At 43.2% G+C, this 16,527-nt stretch overlaps 1 protein-coding gene across 4 annotated transcripts in view; it reads right to left on the bottom strand.

Moving 5' to 3' along the window:
- Window positions 1-2,299, bottom strand: part of LOC135011413 (retinol dehydrogenase 7-like) — a 156,988-nt gene extending 154,689 nt beyond the window's left edge. Inside the window, exon 1 of one of the 4 annotated variants that reach the window (XM_063952461.1) lies at window positions 2,188-2,299. In XM_063952461.1, coding sequence (XP_063808531.1) covers window positions 2,188-2,213 — 26 coding nt within the window. In that variant the 5' untranslated portion in view covers window positions 2,214-2,299. Of the gene's footprint in view, window positions 1-319; window positions 388-2,187 lie in introns of those variants that run through there. The other 3 variants (XM_063952459.1, XM_063952458.1, XM_063952460.1) reach the window with 3 other exon arrangements.
- Window positions 2,300-16,527: the final 14,228 nt, after the last annotated feature.

Here is a 16,527-nt window from a genome sequence, read left to right as displayed (position 1 = left end):
CCAAAGGGGAAAGCGGGGAAAGCAGGGATGCCAGGGGCTGTGACGCAGTTACTTAATATATTAGAGATATAGGGAAGCTCTATGCCTGAATGTACATTTTGTCACATTTCACTAATTTTATTGTTTTATTTTTACATAGATGCTCACACACAGGCACAGGAAAATACAGATTTAGGCAGGTCTTGCAATCTCACACTCCCTCAAAGATCACACAGGAATCACTGCTGCAGCTCTGAGCTCTGACTCTCTCCACTCGCACAGTCCTTTCTGCTCACACGGCACTGAAAAGCATAGAGATCATGTGCAGTATTCAGCTCACCTAAAGGAAGAAATCACTGAAGTCATGAAACAGGCTTTAGCATCAAAAAGGGGCGCTACTGTGCAGCGTAATTTGAATAATGTAGACTACTGTGCACCGTAGTATGAATTGCTATTATTTTGTGGCCACGCCCCTTCCCCATTAAGCCACGCCCCTATATAAAAAAATTTTTTTTTTTTGCGCGCCTGCGGCGCGCACTGACCCTGTCTTACATTGGGGGGGGGGGGGGGGGCGCCACTATCGTTTCTTGCACACAGCGCTAAAATGCCTAGTTACGGCACTGCCAGTCAGTCAGTGTATGCTAACTTCCCCCCAGTCAGTAAATATATGCCAAATCCCCCCAGTCAGTTAGTGTATGCAAAAACCACATATCCAGCGATTACTGCATTCAGTGATCAAATTCAAAACAGGCTGGGTATGATATACCAGCATTCAGGATGCCGGAACCCAGAATACCAACCATGACATCCTGATGGAGCGAATGCCAACAGTGGGTAGGTAAGTACACTTACCCTCCCTACTAACCAATCTAACCCTAACCCTCCCCACCTGCAGCCTAACCCTAATCTTCCCTGTAGGTGCCTAAAGCTAACACCCCCCCCTTTCCAGAAGCCTAACCCTAATCTTCCCTGTATGTTCCTAAACCTAACATCCCCTCCCTGCAGCCTAACCCTAACCCCCCCTTTCCCGCAGCCTAACCCTAACCCTCCCTGGTGGTGCCTAACCCTAACCCCCTTCCCTGAAACCTAAATCTAATTCTCCCTCCCCTGCAGCCTAACCCTAACCTTCCCTGGGGGTGCCTAAACCTAACCCCCCCCCTCCCCACAGCCTAACCCTACCTTCCCCGCAGCCTAACCCTTCCCCCGTAGGCTAACCCTAACCATCCCGGAGGGTACCTAAACCTAACCCCCTCGTCGCGGGCTAGCACTACAGTGGGATGGCATACTTACAATCGAGATGCCGGGTGTTGGGTTTCCAGTGTCGACTCCTCGGCTGATGTCACAGTTCCAGTGTCAGCATTTTGGCTGCTTGTTGGGATGCCAGCACTGGAATTCCAAATGCCGGCATTCTGACCGCATCCCCTCAAAACATACCGTAGTTGCCTAGTTTCAGGGAGATTAAAGTCGATAGTAGTGTGCACCATGCAGTGTGGCCCGCTGTCAAGGGGGTGTGCCATACTCCACGCAAAGGGTGTGCCTGGCTTCACCCATCTATTGCCTTTTTGTGGTGTATTCTGCAGTGGCAGTCCATCAGCACTTGTTCCGGCCCTATATTATGTGCATCACTTAATATGAATCTATAAATAAGGAGCTTTCTGTAGGTGGCCAGCTTCTGCATAGTAATGTTTCCTCAGACCACAGCTGTTTTGTGATCAATGAGACTTGCAGCCAGTTGTTCACTATAAGATGCTCTGGGTCAGATCTTTTCTTCTAGTCCAGATAAACAAGACCATGCTCTGTAGGTCCAAATATGGACACTGCTGGGTTTGTTTATCTGAACATCAGTGTTGTTTTGCTGCTTTAAGTTGGACAGAAGGAGGAGGAAGGAGCCAAAGGGGAAAGCGGGGAAAGCAGGGATGCCAGGGGCTGTGACGCAGTTACTTAATATATTAGAGATATAGGGAAGCTCTATGCCTGAATGTACATTTTGTCACATTTCACTAATTTTATTGTTTTATTTTTACATAGATGCTCACACACAGGCACAGGAAAATACAGATTTAGGCAGGTCTTGCAATCTCACACTCCCTCAAAGATCACACAGGAATCACTGCTGCAGCTCTGAGCTCTGACTCTCTCCACTCGCACAGTCCTTTCTGCTCACACGGCACTGAAAAGCATAGAGATCATGTGCAGTATTCAGCTCACCTAAAGGAAGAAATCACTGAAGTCATGAAACAGGCTTTAGCATCAAAATGGATGTCCGTGCAGTGAAGTCCTCTTGTCCAGGCTCTGCCCCACTCACATGACTCAAAATAAACTGCAGCTCCCAAAAGCTGTGAGCCCCTGGCAGCAAGGGCTGCTGGAAGCTGTAGTTTATTCTGAGCTTCTTCATTGTAGTGCTGTGCAGTGCCTTCCCAGATTCAGCCCTGTTGGTGGGCCCTTGAGACCTGCCAGGCTCTAAGCGATCGCTTTGGTCGCATAGATGTAAATCTGCTACTGACTAAAAGTGCATACACACGGTATCTTATGGTGTGTACACACGGTGAGATCCTTGCTATGCCCGATATTCACTTTGCGATTTCCCCTGAACTCCCCGGAGCCCAGCACCACTGATTGTAACTAACTTTTCTTGAGATATGGACTATGTGTGCTAACAATTTTGGCTTATGTGAAATATAATTGACATGTGAGATGAACTAGATAGTACACCGATCTAGCAAGGATTGACTTGCCTGCACAGTCTAACTTTTCTTGCGATACCGACCTGGGGGGACCGCGCTTCGTGATCGAATCGGGATCACAAGTTGCATAACACTGTCAAAGTCAGAAAAATATCTCTATGCACACTACCATATTTGCACCTCACACAGGTCCGTGCTGCGCATGCGTACGCTCTCCCGTACGTGCGCATACTCACAGTCGCGGGCACCCGCAGGCGCATGGTATGCGTATTTACGGTAGAGTTTATGTGGTTGTAGCGTGCGACTCAATCGTAACATATTTTCAGTAATAATGTATTTTGTAGATCATGGTCCCTTTGATAGATTCTGAAAGTTTGGTTAATATAGAATGTTCATGAACAGAGAAATCCCTCTTTGTTTGATACGAAGGGTCAGACAGGAGTAATACAGTGGTGTTTAGTATCCATCGGAAGAACATTTAATTAGAAATATTCCGGTGTTGGTTTGAAGCAGATCAATCGCTCGTGCGAATAGTTATGGACATAAGAAGTTTATGAACATTTACTTTATTTGCACTTTATTACCCATGCGGCGGGAAACCCAGTTTCCCTCCCACCTGAGCAGTTGGAAATAGTCACAGCCCACCTGTATGAATCAACCTATGACCTTTTGTTATAATGCGAAGCCGAATTCCTGTGTCCAATGAACAATGAGATTGTAGGGACCATTGAATTGTATTGTGTGTGGGGCATAAATAGGCAGGCCGACCGTATCCAGTTCACTCTCTTCAACGGTTCTCATTGCTGATAATCGGGAGCTGGATATCGAGGCGCATGCGATCGTTCCCCTTGTGCGTAAGTTTTCTCCGCAATCATATTGTCTTGATGTTATTGTGAGCCATCTCTCTCTCTCCTTTCTCTTTCTCTCGTATTTTCCTTTAATTGTATTGTATGTTATTTCCTGTGTAGTTATCTGGTTAGTTGGTTTATGTTATATTGTAGTGTATGCTTTGTACTGTGATTCTTTTTGCAAGTATAATAGTCATAATACATATAATAGGTTTCGGACCCTAAGCCCAGGTATCTGTGTATTCTTTATAGGGTTAAGTATTCTCTGAGCGTCGGTGACGCTCAAGCAGCTTTGTAGTTAATCAGGTTACACCAGGTTGCACTTACACTCTGTCTCTACACTAAGGTATACTGTGTATCTCACTGTTAAAGGTATAGAGATAAAGGTTTAAACGTTGTAAGCGTCTGCACCGCTGGTGATCTCCTCGTGGTCCCGAGCGTACGCTACGCTATAGCGAATCATCACGTTAGTCGGCAGCCAATAGCGTCCCTGCCTGTGATCACTGGGCCGTAAGCGAACGTGACGCTTGAGCGTCTCGACTACGTACCCTTACGGTACTTCTTACGTAGATAGCGTACAGTGTTCTTAGACCTCTTAAAGTGATTTATATACGATAAATATTCAGCTTTATCAATTGGGGGCCGTCCAGTCCTTCACATATCTGCACTAGGTAGATCAGCAGACATTATCCATCAGCAAAGGGCGGGAGGTTGTATCTCTCGTAATGCTGACGGGATAAGCGTCTGCTTCGCTTAGGTAAAGAGTGCTGAAGGAACCCGGGAACCGGAGGTAAGAGCAAAACGCAAGTGTCTTTTAAAACTGTTTATTTTTCTGTCTTGCGTACACACGCACGCACATATATATCTGCATTTCTTTTTCATCTGTGTATTTTCGTATATCACTCTCCTGTCTGCTAGTTTTATAGTTGATAAAAGTGCTGAGAGAAATTTGCCGCTATTTCAATAGTTTGAGTAAAGGTAATATAGTTAAAGTGTAGACAAACACACAGTTTTTGCCTGGGAGATAAGGCGAAGTCAGTGTGGTGTGTGGTAGATGATCAAGGATCATCTACATTGATAAAAGTATAAATTGTGTTACGGTGGATCTTTGCTTTGCGTACACGTGTCTCTAACAAAGACTTGCGTACGCAATCCAAAGGCCGACGCACGCAGCGTATATTACGCAACGGAGCGTCTGGGTACGCCCACGTAACTCAAACAACAGGCGATAAATAGCGCAACGCGATAAATAACGCAAGGCGATAAGTAGCGCAACGCGGTAAATAACGCAAAGCGATAAATAGCACAAATTGATTTCAGTTTTCCAAAACTTAGTTTAAATACCTTACTTTACTGTAATACCTCTGGGGAGAGCTATCAGACTACGGGAAATGATTTTTCTGATCAGAAAACTATAAGAATGATTGGGTTGAAAACGGTATGAGTGTATTGAATCCCGCTTTGTGGACTTTGTGATCTGTGTGATAATCCAGCTTTGTGAACTTTGTGATCTGTGTGGAACATGATGAGCACGATCTGAGTGAAAACGTGCAACAGAGTGTGATAAAATTACGCTCTGGCTGTTTTGGAGCACAGTAGGGAGACTCCAATGATCCTACCATTTATGGGCAACAAGTGTCTATAAGTGGTACGATTGGACCGCACGGTTGTATGTGTGACCAATAACGCAACGTGATATGAGGTCGTATATCCATGCGTAAATCTTGCCCTCATACGTGTTGTAGGGAGCACATGCAAGCGTGATTTGTGTAAAGAAAAAGGAAGGGAATTTTCTCAGGAAAATCTCTAGAGATAGGGCCTGCAACGGCTACACGTGTCTGCTAGATGGCGGAACGGAGATACCCGGAGCAGAAGAAGTTCAGTGGAAGAGCTTTAAGGATTTCCAACGAAGTTCTGTGTTTGGTGCATTTTAGGAAATTTTCTGTGTTAAAAAGGTCCACAATGGCAGCCAAGTGCACAACACAGAGACGGTCGGAGGTCAGGATTCAGACTCCAGAGGCTTGCAGACCCCGAGGGTCTGCTCGGTTAGTAATGTGGGGGAAATATGGTCCCCACACTGAGACCTTTTGTGATGAATGGACACGAATGACTGCGGGGGATAAGGTACCATTTCCCGGGATAGGTAGTTTTAACTCAGAGGTGTTGCATAATTTAAGGCGAAGGATATGTCTCATTAAATCAGCAAAGAGACGAATCAAGCATTATGATTGTTTACAGTTATGGCAACAGGAGGGTGAAATGCAAAGAAATGTAACTTACTTACCTAACTTTCATATGGAGAGGAGAGACATGGCAATGGAGGGGATTGTGGTTGCGGAGAAAAGCACAAGGGTGAACAATAAAAACGCTCTTAGCAACAGTAGTATAGATAATATGAATAAGTGTAATAAATGTAACAAAGATAATTGTAATACTGTTGAATGTACAACTATTAACCCATGCAAGTCGCACCCCATGTTAAACTTTCCTCAGGAACACCAACAAGAAAATGAACCCAGAACGATGTCGGCACCTCTTCCAGAAGCCATCACACAAGACATCCAGGTGGACGCGACCCAATCGGTAAAGACTGTAATCAAACCCCCTAATGGAGGGTCAGGTGAGGTCGTGTCCACAGGTACGTATGGTATTATACATTACGCACAAACAAATGTACCTCATATTGTAGAATCAATTCAGAATGACGTTACTGGACTTAATCCTGTCAGGGTAATCGCAGTACCAAATGGGGAAACTGACTCTTCAGGAATCACTCCTGTCAGGAACATCGCCATGTACTGCCCCTTTTCCCGAACAGAATTAAGAACAATTCTGTCTGAATTTCCTGATCCCAGGAAAGACTTAGTTGCTTGTCAAAGATACATTAGAGTGCTAGGACATACTGCAGAGCCAAATAACAAAGATTGGAGGACAGTTTTGAGGGCATGTTTACCCCCCGATGTTGATTCATTGAAATTTATCGCTGATTGTAAGCTAGACGAGGAAGTGCCACTAACAAACGAGTATAACCAAAATAATGTAAAAAGAATCAATCTACAGTTGAAAGAATATTTTCCTACAGTAGTAGAGTGGAATAAAATCTTTACAATAAAACAAAAAGAAGGTGAATCCGCAGAAGAGTATTTTCACCGGGCTCTGCAGGATATGGCTAGGTACACTGGTATAGATGACATTGAAACTAACGTACACCACAGAGAGGTAGCTGTGTCCGTATTAATGAACAACTTAAAAGACACACTAAAAATTAGGGTACAAACCTCAATACCTCATTGGAGAGGTATCTCGGTTGCGGCATTAAGAGAGTCCGCTATCGAGCATGACCGAAATATCCAAAGAACCAGGGAAGCGCAGGGAGAGCGGTTGATGACACTGAACATCCAAGCACTAGAGGATGCATCAAGTCGACCGAAACCCCAGGCCCCTAGCATATGGAGAAAGCCAAGGATTTGTTACCATTGTAGAAGAGAAGGGCATTATGCCAGCAACTGTAATAACCCACATAAAGTCAGACCCCCTAGACCAAGAAATGAGCAAAATTATAACACACACGATTATAATCAGGGATCACATAGGCAGGAAAGGTGATCATTGGGACTGATGGTAAGCCTGAGGTAACGGTTAATAAAATGGGAGGTCATTCACTGAAGACACAGGAATGACCAGGTGAAACGTTGTAAATGTATTTGTGAAGAAAAATGTTTTTCTCTCTCTCCCGATCCCCCCCTAGACCAAGAAATGAGCAAAATTATAACACACACGATTATAATCAGGGATCACATAGGCAGGAAAGGTGATCATTGGGACTGATGGTAAGCCTGAGGTAACGGTTAATAAAATGGGAGGTCATTCACTGAAGACACAGGAATGACCAGGTGAAACGTTGTAAATGTATTTGTGAAGAAAAATGTTTTTCTCTCTCTCCCGATCCCCATCTCTGACGATTATTGGTAAGAATTCAAACATTGCATATATGCTTGGTCCTTGTAGAAGTCTACCAAACCCCAGCATGACCTATCCGCCACAATGTATTTCTGGCCAGATACAAACAGTGGAGTAATGCAGGTGCTGGTGGGGAGGGACTGTTCAAGGAGACCATTAGACACGTAGATATGACAGCCTGATAATGCTACCAATGTTTTCTTAATGTTGGAAAATGTTTGATAAAAATGCTTTGCTTCTCGGTTCCTATTGTTGTTTGTTGTTGAGTTATGTAATATATATATGCACATGAAGTGTTCTCTCTCTCTCTTTTGTTTTTTTTGACTCTCTCTCTCTTCTCATTCATGTTTTCATGGTTTAAAGATGGTATGTCACCCCTCAGTTGGACCAATGGTAATGCCAGATTTTTGCTCCTTACAGAAAGATCGCTGATTAGGAAGGAATATTGCATCACCAGAATGTTCATTTGGAAGACTGAAGAGACAGCACCTTTTGAGATGACAGCAGAACAAGAAGAACAACAAGACGAGAGAACTTATTATCGTAACAAGTTCTCTCCCCCTCAAACTGTTTTCTTATACCCCCATTACAAATTTCTTCTTTTCTCCTCCTGTAAGATGGACTTGCCCCAAGAGACTGTGATCTGGATTTTCCTGTTGACCATGATGTTGACCAGAGCAGTCTGTTTCGGTGAAAGTACCAGTGAGGTCGAGAAAGGATCCAGAAAGGTTCCAATGACTGAGACGGAGGTGTAAATTTCCAATAGCAACCCAATCACCAAGCAAAGGCGAGTACCGGGCACGATCTAACAACCTTGTTATTTGCAAACGTTTTGAAGGATTGTTAGTTTAAGAAGAAAACTGTATCTGTAGGCTCTGTAACAATGTCATCAAGGATGGGTGCATTAAGAAATGCCAATCCAGTTTTAATATCCATATGGACCGGCATCCATTGAGTGACTATCACTCCTTAGTGGGTAGCGTGTTAAATAAAACAGATTGTTGGGTATGCTCTCAAGTACCTCAAGGTCATAGCAAATCAGGGCTAGTACCATTTCCTTTAACGGTAAGGGAGGTACTTGAGCTAAAGGGTGGGAGACCGGTGGACAGGAGGTTTAATATCTCCAGCCCTCCTAGTTTGAAGCTCCACCAATACCATGTGGATAGGTCCCTATTATGTTTTAACATCTCCAATCCCCGAAAGCCGGGAAATTGGGAAGTGTCATGGAGCAACCAAACCATGACCTTTTCGCATAGAGCAGATAGAATGCCTACAGATACAGAGCTTGTACGCCACATAGCCAGTAGAGGAAAATCTTTCCGGTATAGGTATACCTTAGGAAATAGGATTACGAGAGTTGGAGAAGTATCACCAGGATACTGTGCACATATCGTACAAACTGATACGTGTACTAAACAGATGGGAGAATTAGGGTTAGGAGAGTTCACATGGAAAATGTGTAACATGGTAATGACATATTCCGTCCCATATGTTCTCCCCGATGATGCATATTTCATATGCGGGAGAAAGGCGTATGAGCGGCTTGCCCCAAACTCTGAAGGATTGTGTTACATTGGAAAAGTACTACCTGAGGTAATGAGTCTAAGGAGTGAGGAAACTGTAATCCCAATGGATTTGATTTATGACCCAACGGTAGAAACAATGATGTAATGAAAATGCGATTATACGGTCCGTTTCTTTCACCTGTTTTTCCGTTTTCTCCAAGATAAAAAGACCTCCTTGGACGAGGAAGTTGACGAGACGCTATACAGACAACGAATAGACCAAAGAAGAAGTTTTGACAACCTTAGATACGGACACTTGATGAACTGTGCCATGGATCCCCAGTTTCCCTAGAATTCTTAAACTTACGCTAGCCCAACATTTTTTGTAAATCTAATGGCATTGACAAAGCTTTTTGCTCACACCTAATGGGCAACACAGCGCAAAGAAGACGACTTTCAACTGATACCGAACAAAACTTCAACCGACAGATGTACATTAACCTGACATAGAATACCACCGCATTTACCGTAATTATGTCTTTTCTTCATTTCTACAACCCTCAGGTAATGACACACATAGTATAGGGAATACAGGCACAGATATCAGCAATCACATATTCCCCCATTCATGTATCATCAACTAAAATGTGCTCCCCATTTTGTTCAAAATCCGAAAAGAGCTCGGTAAAGTTTGACAGCCCATCCACAGACCCGTACCACGGGATAAGAAGGAATTCAAATGTATACTTCGCAATACCTCGAAGCTTGATTTACAACACGTACGGCACGATGATACATGACCCCCCAAACACGGATTCATACACACATGCTTCTGCTATCTCACTAGGTCATACCCTCTTCACACCTACTCCTCTCTCCTCCCTTACCCAACCATGGAAATTAATTAACCCCTAACATATATTTTTCTCCTTTGAAATGTTTTCAGGAAGTGGCAGTTATTATTGACTGCCAAAGGGTGGACTGTCAAAGTCAGAAAAATATCTCTATGCACACTACCATATTTGCACCTCACACAGGTCCGTGCTGCGCATGCGTACGCTCTCCCGTACGTGCGCATACTCACAGTCGCGGGCACCCGCAGGCGCATGGTATGCGTATTTACGGTAGAGTTTATGTGGTTGTAGCGTGCGACTCAATCGTAACATATTTTCAGTAATAATGTATTTTGTAGATCATGGTCCCTTTGATAGATTCTGAAAGTTTGGTTAATATAGAATGTTCATGAACAGAGAAATCCCTCTTTGTTTGATACGAAGGGTCAGACAGGAGTAATACAGTGGTGTTTAGTATCCATCGGAAGAACATTTAATTAGAAATATTCCGGTGTTGGTTTGAAGCAGATCAATCGCTCGTGCGAATAGTTATGGACATAAGAAGTTTATGAACATTTACTTTATTTGCACTTTATTACCCATGCGGCGGGAAACCCAGTTTCCCTCCCACCTGAGCAGTTGGAAATAGTCACAGCCCACCTGTATGAATCAACCTATGACCTTTTGTTATAATGCGAAGCCGAATTCCTGTGTCCAATGAACAATGAGATTGTAGGGACCATTGAATTGTATTGTGTGTGGGGCATAAATAGGCAGGCCGACCGTATCCAGTTCACTCTCTTCAACGGTTCTCATTGCTGATAATCGGGAGCTGGATATCGAGGCGCATGCGATCGTTCCCCTTGTGCGTAAGTTTTCTCCGCAATCATATTGTCTTGATGTTATTGTGAGCCATCTCTCTCTCTCCTTTCTCTTTCTCTCGTATTTTCCTTTAATTGTATTGTATGTTATTTCCTGTGTAGTTATCTGGTTAGTTGGTTTATGTTATATTGTAGTGTATGCTTTGTACTGTGATTCTTTTTGCAAGTATAATAGTCATAATACATATAATAGGTTTCGGACCCTAAGCCCAGGTATCTGTGTATTCTTTATAGGGTTAAGTATTCTCTGAGCGTCGGTGACGCTCAAGCAGCTTTGTAGTTAATCAGGTTACACCAGGTTGCACTTACACTCTGTCTCTACACTAAGGTATACTGTGTATCTCACTGTTAAAGGTATAGAGATAAAGGTTTAAACGTTGTAAGCGTCTGCACCGCTGGTGATCTCCTCGTGGTCCCGAGCGTACGCTACGCTATAGCGAATCATCACGTTAGTCGGCAGCCAATAGCGTCCCTGCCTGTGATCACTGGGCCGTAAGCGAACGTGACGCTTGAGCGTCTCGACTACGGTTGAGCGATCGCTACACAACTTGCGTACCCTTACGGTACTTCTTACGTAGATAGCGTACAGTGTTCTTAGACCTCTTAAAGTGATTTATATACGATAAATATTCAGCTTTATCAACACCTTGCGATTTGCACTAACTTTTCTTGCGATTTTGACTATATAGTCAAAATCGAAAGAAAAAATCTCACCGTGTGTACACACCATTAGATGTTGACTATGCGATTTACCTTGAACTCCCCCAGAGCCCAGAACCACAGATATTAACTATCTGTACTTTTGATTTTGACTATGGGCCTAATTCAGATCTGTTCGCTCGCTAGATTTTTTCGCTGCACCGCAATGCGCAGGTGCGTCATACGGGTACAAAGCGGATCATTGCTGTGAACTGGTTCTAGCGAAGAATCCATTCGCACAACCGATCGCAAGGAGATTGACAGGAAGAGGGCCTTTGTGGGTGTCAAATGACCGTTTTTTGGGAGTGTTTGGAAAAACGCAGGCGTGTCGAGGCGTTTACAGGGCGGGTGTCTGATGTCAATTCCGGGCTCGAATAGGCTGAAGTGATCGCAGCGGCTGAGTAAGGTCATAGCTACTCAGAAACTGCACAAACTGTTTTTGTATTGCTCGGCTGCACATGTGTTCGCACACTTGCAAAGCTAAAATACACTCCCTTATAGGCGACGTCTAATTGTTCACAGCGCTGCAAAAAATAGCTAGTGAATGAACAGATCTGAATTAGGCCCTATGTAAGTGCCAATTTTGACTATACAGTACTTTGTACTAGATTGTACACAATATAGCCAGGACTGACTTGCCTGCACAGTCTATCTTTCCTTGCGATACCGAATGCGCATCGGTATCGCAGGTGGCTAAACACAGTGCGATTTGCACTAACTTTCCTTGCAATTTTGACTGCTGCAGCTAGGAGTGTTACGAACTGGTGAGAGGCACTATTGCAGTGATCTGCTTTGTTCAAATTGATACTTGGGCGATATCCAGTGATTAGCTGCTCTATGGGCTTGATTTAACCTAATTGATTCAAAATTATCCATGATGTAATTTTTAAACTGGGCTTTGCTCAGTGGAAAATCACTAAATGGGTCACTTCTAATTCCAATTGATATTCCATATGGTGAAATGTGGTCCAATACCATTTTAAGTATTGTTTATTTGCCTTGTGAAGACACGATAAGATGTATGTCCGTATTGTGATTCTTTGCTTATAATATACTGTAAACGCTGGTTTACTTGCAGGACTAAAAAGCATATACCTTAAACACACTTGATACACTTTAATATTGGGCCGCTGCGGCCGCTGTAATTAACCTTTCACCTTTATGTTATTCACAAACCTTACGTACACAAAGTCGCACAGTGTACGCCCTAAAGGGCGTAGTAACTACACAGTTTGCGTACACAGGCCTATACGCTGTTAGCACAATGCAGCAGCCCGAGTGGCTGTAAATACATTTTAATACCTTAGCAGGGAAAGGAAACACGACACCAGATTGTATTTAAAATGCCGGGTTCCGACACACCAACATATAATTACTGAAAGGGGGTTACAATAACAATACAATACAATAGAATAATGGCTACAGTCAATGGTACATACGTGTTTGGTTTTCACCTGTGCTTCCCAGTCTGGTCCTCAGTCAGTCATCTGGGTAGATGACCTTTAGAGTCTGTGATAGTGACCTGGCATGCGACTGGCTCTTTATACAGTGGATTAAAACATAATACAATAGACACTGTGTGCTCTTCTTCCATTGGTTCGGGGGTGGGACATATCCTGCGCACCGGGGATCATTGGTCAGCTCAGGAAGTGGGCGATGGCTAAGACTTGAGATGTGATTTCTGTTGTTTGCATCTGAGTTCCCGCCCCATGACCAGTTAAATCCATCACATTAATCATACATAAATCTGGTATTATCAATAACTTAATGTGGTAATATATGATAATATTCTTATTCCCACCAGATTAATGTTTACGTGACTCTGAACAATATGATCCCACACATGATATGATTATCAATTTCCATCCTCAAGATATACATATATCCACATATATTCATTCATATATATATATATATATATATATATATATATAGTCCCAAGGAAAAGAAACCAGCACCTCCAAATTACTGCATAATAAAATCTTTATCAAAAGTAAGATCTTAAAAACACCAGAGGCAAGAAACATTGAATGAAGCACATGGGGTGTCAAAAAAACTGCATAATGTCATATCACCATTTCAAAGTGGTAAGTGGTGCAAGCCTCCAGCGACAGACAGGTGGGTCGACAGCTGTTTCGGTGCTCAAAGGCACCTTCCTCATGGTGCCTTTGAGCACCGAAACAGCTATCGACCCACCTGTCTGTCGCTGGAGGCTTGCACTACTTACCACTTTGAAATGGTGATATGACATTATGCAGTTTTTTTGACACCCCATGTGCTTCATTCAATGTTTCTTGCCTCTGGTGTTTTTAAGATCTTACTTTTGATAAAGATTTTATTATGCAGTAATTTGGAGGTGCTGGTTTCTTTTCCTTGGGACTATTGTAACATATTATGTACCCAGCACTCCTAATATGGACGATACTGTGTGCGGCAGGCTATATGACTATTATATATATATATATATATATATATATATACACACATACACACACACATACTCCTGCTATTACAATTTGTTGGGAATTATATATATATATATATATATATATATATATATATATATATTCAAATATATACATCTCCAAGAGTTTAGACTATGAATGTTATTACCTCAGATTTCTAAATGTCTGGTTTGTATTTTTGTTAGCTATTGCTAATTGAGTTTCTCCTCAGGCTAGGTTCCTGGGTATTGTCTTTTTGTTTGTCTTGTTTTCAGACAAGACAATGACAATCCAGTATTTATTGTTGTCGACAGAAACTGGGCTACCCTAGAATAATAGGAGTAAACAAAGGTGTTTGCCTTCTTCATAGAATTTCAAAGCTTTGTGTAAATAAGGCAATTGTATTTGAGTCTCTGGGAGTTTAATTTATGTGTGACCGATCTTCATGCTATTAGAAGAGGAAGCAGACAGTGAGGGATTTATGCAATATATGGATTAGATATATGATATGTCTTTGTGGCTTTTCCATGCGAGTACAAATTCCACTGTAATTACTCATACCACGCTCTAATGCGCAGGACCGCGGAAGCGAACATACGCAAATTGCGAATACGTGCACACATGGCCGAATACGTACGCACACGGAGGCCATCTATGTGGTGTTTGTACGTAATGTGTGTACTGTAATATTTTCTGACTTCGACAGTCCACCCTTTGGCAGTCATCAATAACTGCCACTAACTAATCAATAAACAGGAAAAAAATATTACCTATACAATATATACAAAAGCTTGGATGATCGGGGGAGAGTTGTAGGTGGGAAATGTATGACCTAGTGGGATAGTAAAAAGCATGTATGTATGAATCCATGTCTGAGGGGCATGTATCATCGTGCCGTATATGTTCTAAATAAGCTTTGAGGTATTGTGAAGTATACATTAAATCCTTCTCATCCCGTATTAAGGGTCTGTAAATGGGCCAACAAACACTACCGAGCTCTTTTCGGCTTCTTGTTCCAACAAATGGGATGCACATTTAGTTGATGATACATGGAGGGGGAACATATGTGAGTGCTAGTATTAGAGATGTGCACCGGACATTTTTCGGGTTTTGTGTTTTGGTTTTGGATTCGGTTCCGCGGCCGTGTTTTGGGTTCGAACGCGTTTTGGCAAAACCTCACCAAATTTTTTTTGTCAGATTCGGGTGTGTTTTGGATTCGGGTGTTTTTTTCAAAAAAACCTAAAAAACAGCTTAAATCATTGAATTTGGGGGTCATTTTGATCCCATAGTATTATCAACCTCAATAACCATAATTTACACTTATTTACAGTCTATTCTGAATACCTCACACCTCACAATATTATTTTTAGTCCTAAAATTTGCACCGAGGTCGCTGGATGACTAAGCTCAGCGACCCAAGTGGCCGACACAAACACCTGGCCCATCTATGAGTGGCACTGCAGTGTTACGCAGGATTTCCTTTCCAAAAAACACTCCCCAAACAGCACATGACGCAAAGAAAAAAAGAGGCGCAATGAGGTAGCTGTGTGACTAAGCTCAGCGACCCAAGTGGCCGACACAAACACCTGGCCCATCTAGGAGTGGCACTGCAGTGTCCCGCAGGCTGGCCCTTCAAAAAACTACTCCCCAAACAGCACATGACGCAAAGAAAAAAAGAGGCGCAATGAGGTAGCTGTGTGAGTAAGCTAAGCGACCCTAGTGGCCGACACAAACACCTGGCCCATCTAGGAGTGGCACTGCAGTGTCACGCAGGATGGCCCTTCAAAAAACTACTCCACAAACAGCACATGACGCAAAGAAAAAAAGAGGCGCAATGAGGTAGCTGTGTGAGTAAGCTAAGCGACCCTAGTGGCCGACACAAACACCTGGCCCATCTAGGAGTGGCACTGCAGTGTCACGCAGGCTGGCCCTTCAAAAAACTACTCCCCAAACAGCACATGACGCAAAGAAAAATTAAAGAAAAAAGAGGTGCAAGATGGAATTGTCCTTGGGCCCTCCCACCCACCCTTATGTTGTATAAACAGGACATGCACACTTTAACCAACCCATCATTTCAGTGACAGGGTCTGCCACACGACTGTGACTGAAATGACGGGTTGGTTTGGACCCCCACCAAAAAAGAAGCAATTGATCTCTCCTTGCACAAACTGGCTCTACAGAGGCAAGATGTCCACCTCATCATCATCCTCCGATTCATCACCGTGTACATCCCCCTCCTCACAGATTATCAATTCGTCCCCACTGGAATCCACCATCTCAGCTCCCTGTGTACTTTGTGGAGGCAATTGCTGCTGGTCAATGTCTCCACGGAGGAATTGATTATAATTCATTTTAATGAACATCATCTTCTCCACATTTTCTGGAAGTAACCTCGTACGCCGATTGCTGACAAGGTGAGCGGCGGCACTAAACACTCTTTCGGAATACACACTTGTGGGAGGGCAACTTAGGTAGAATAAAGCCAGTTTGTGCAAGGGCCTCCAAATTGCCTCTTTTTCCTGCCAGTATACGTACGGACTGTCTGACGTGCCTACTTGGATGCGGTCACTCATATAATCCTCCACCATTCTTTCAATGGTGAGAGAATCATATGCAGTGACAGTAGACGACATGTCCGTAATCGTTGTCAGGTCCTTCAGTCCGGACCAGATGTCAGCATCAGCAGTCGCTCCA

The sequence above is a fragment of the Pseudophryne corroboree genome, chromosome 2, assembly GCF_028390025.1.
Source record: "Pseudophryne corroboree isolate aPseCor3 chromosome 2, aPseCor3.hap2, whole genome shotgun sequence".
Taxonomy (NCBI): Eukaryota; Metazoa; Chordata; class Amphibia; order Anura; family Myobatrachidae; genus Pseudophryne; species Pseudophryne corroboree.
Note: the sequence above shows the minus strand (reverse complement) of the source record. Positions and strands in the feature narration are given on the sequence as shown.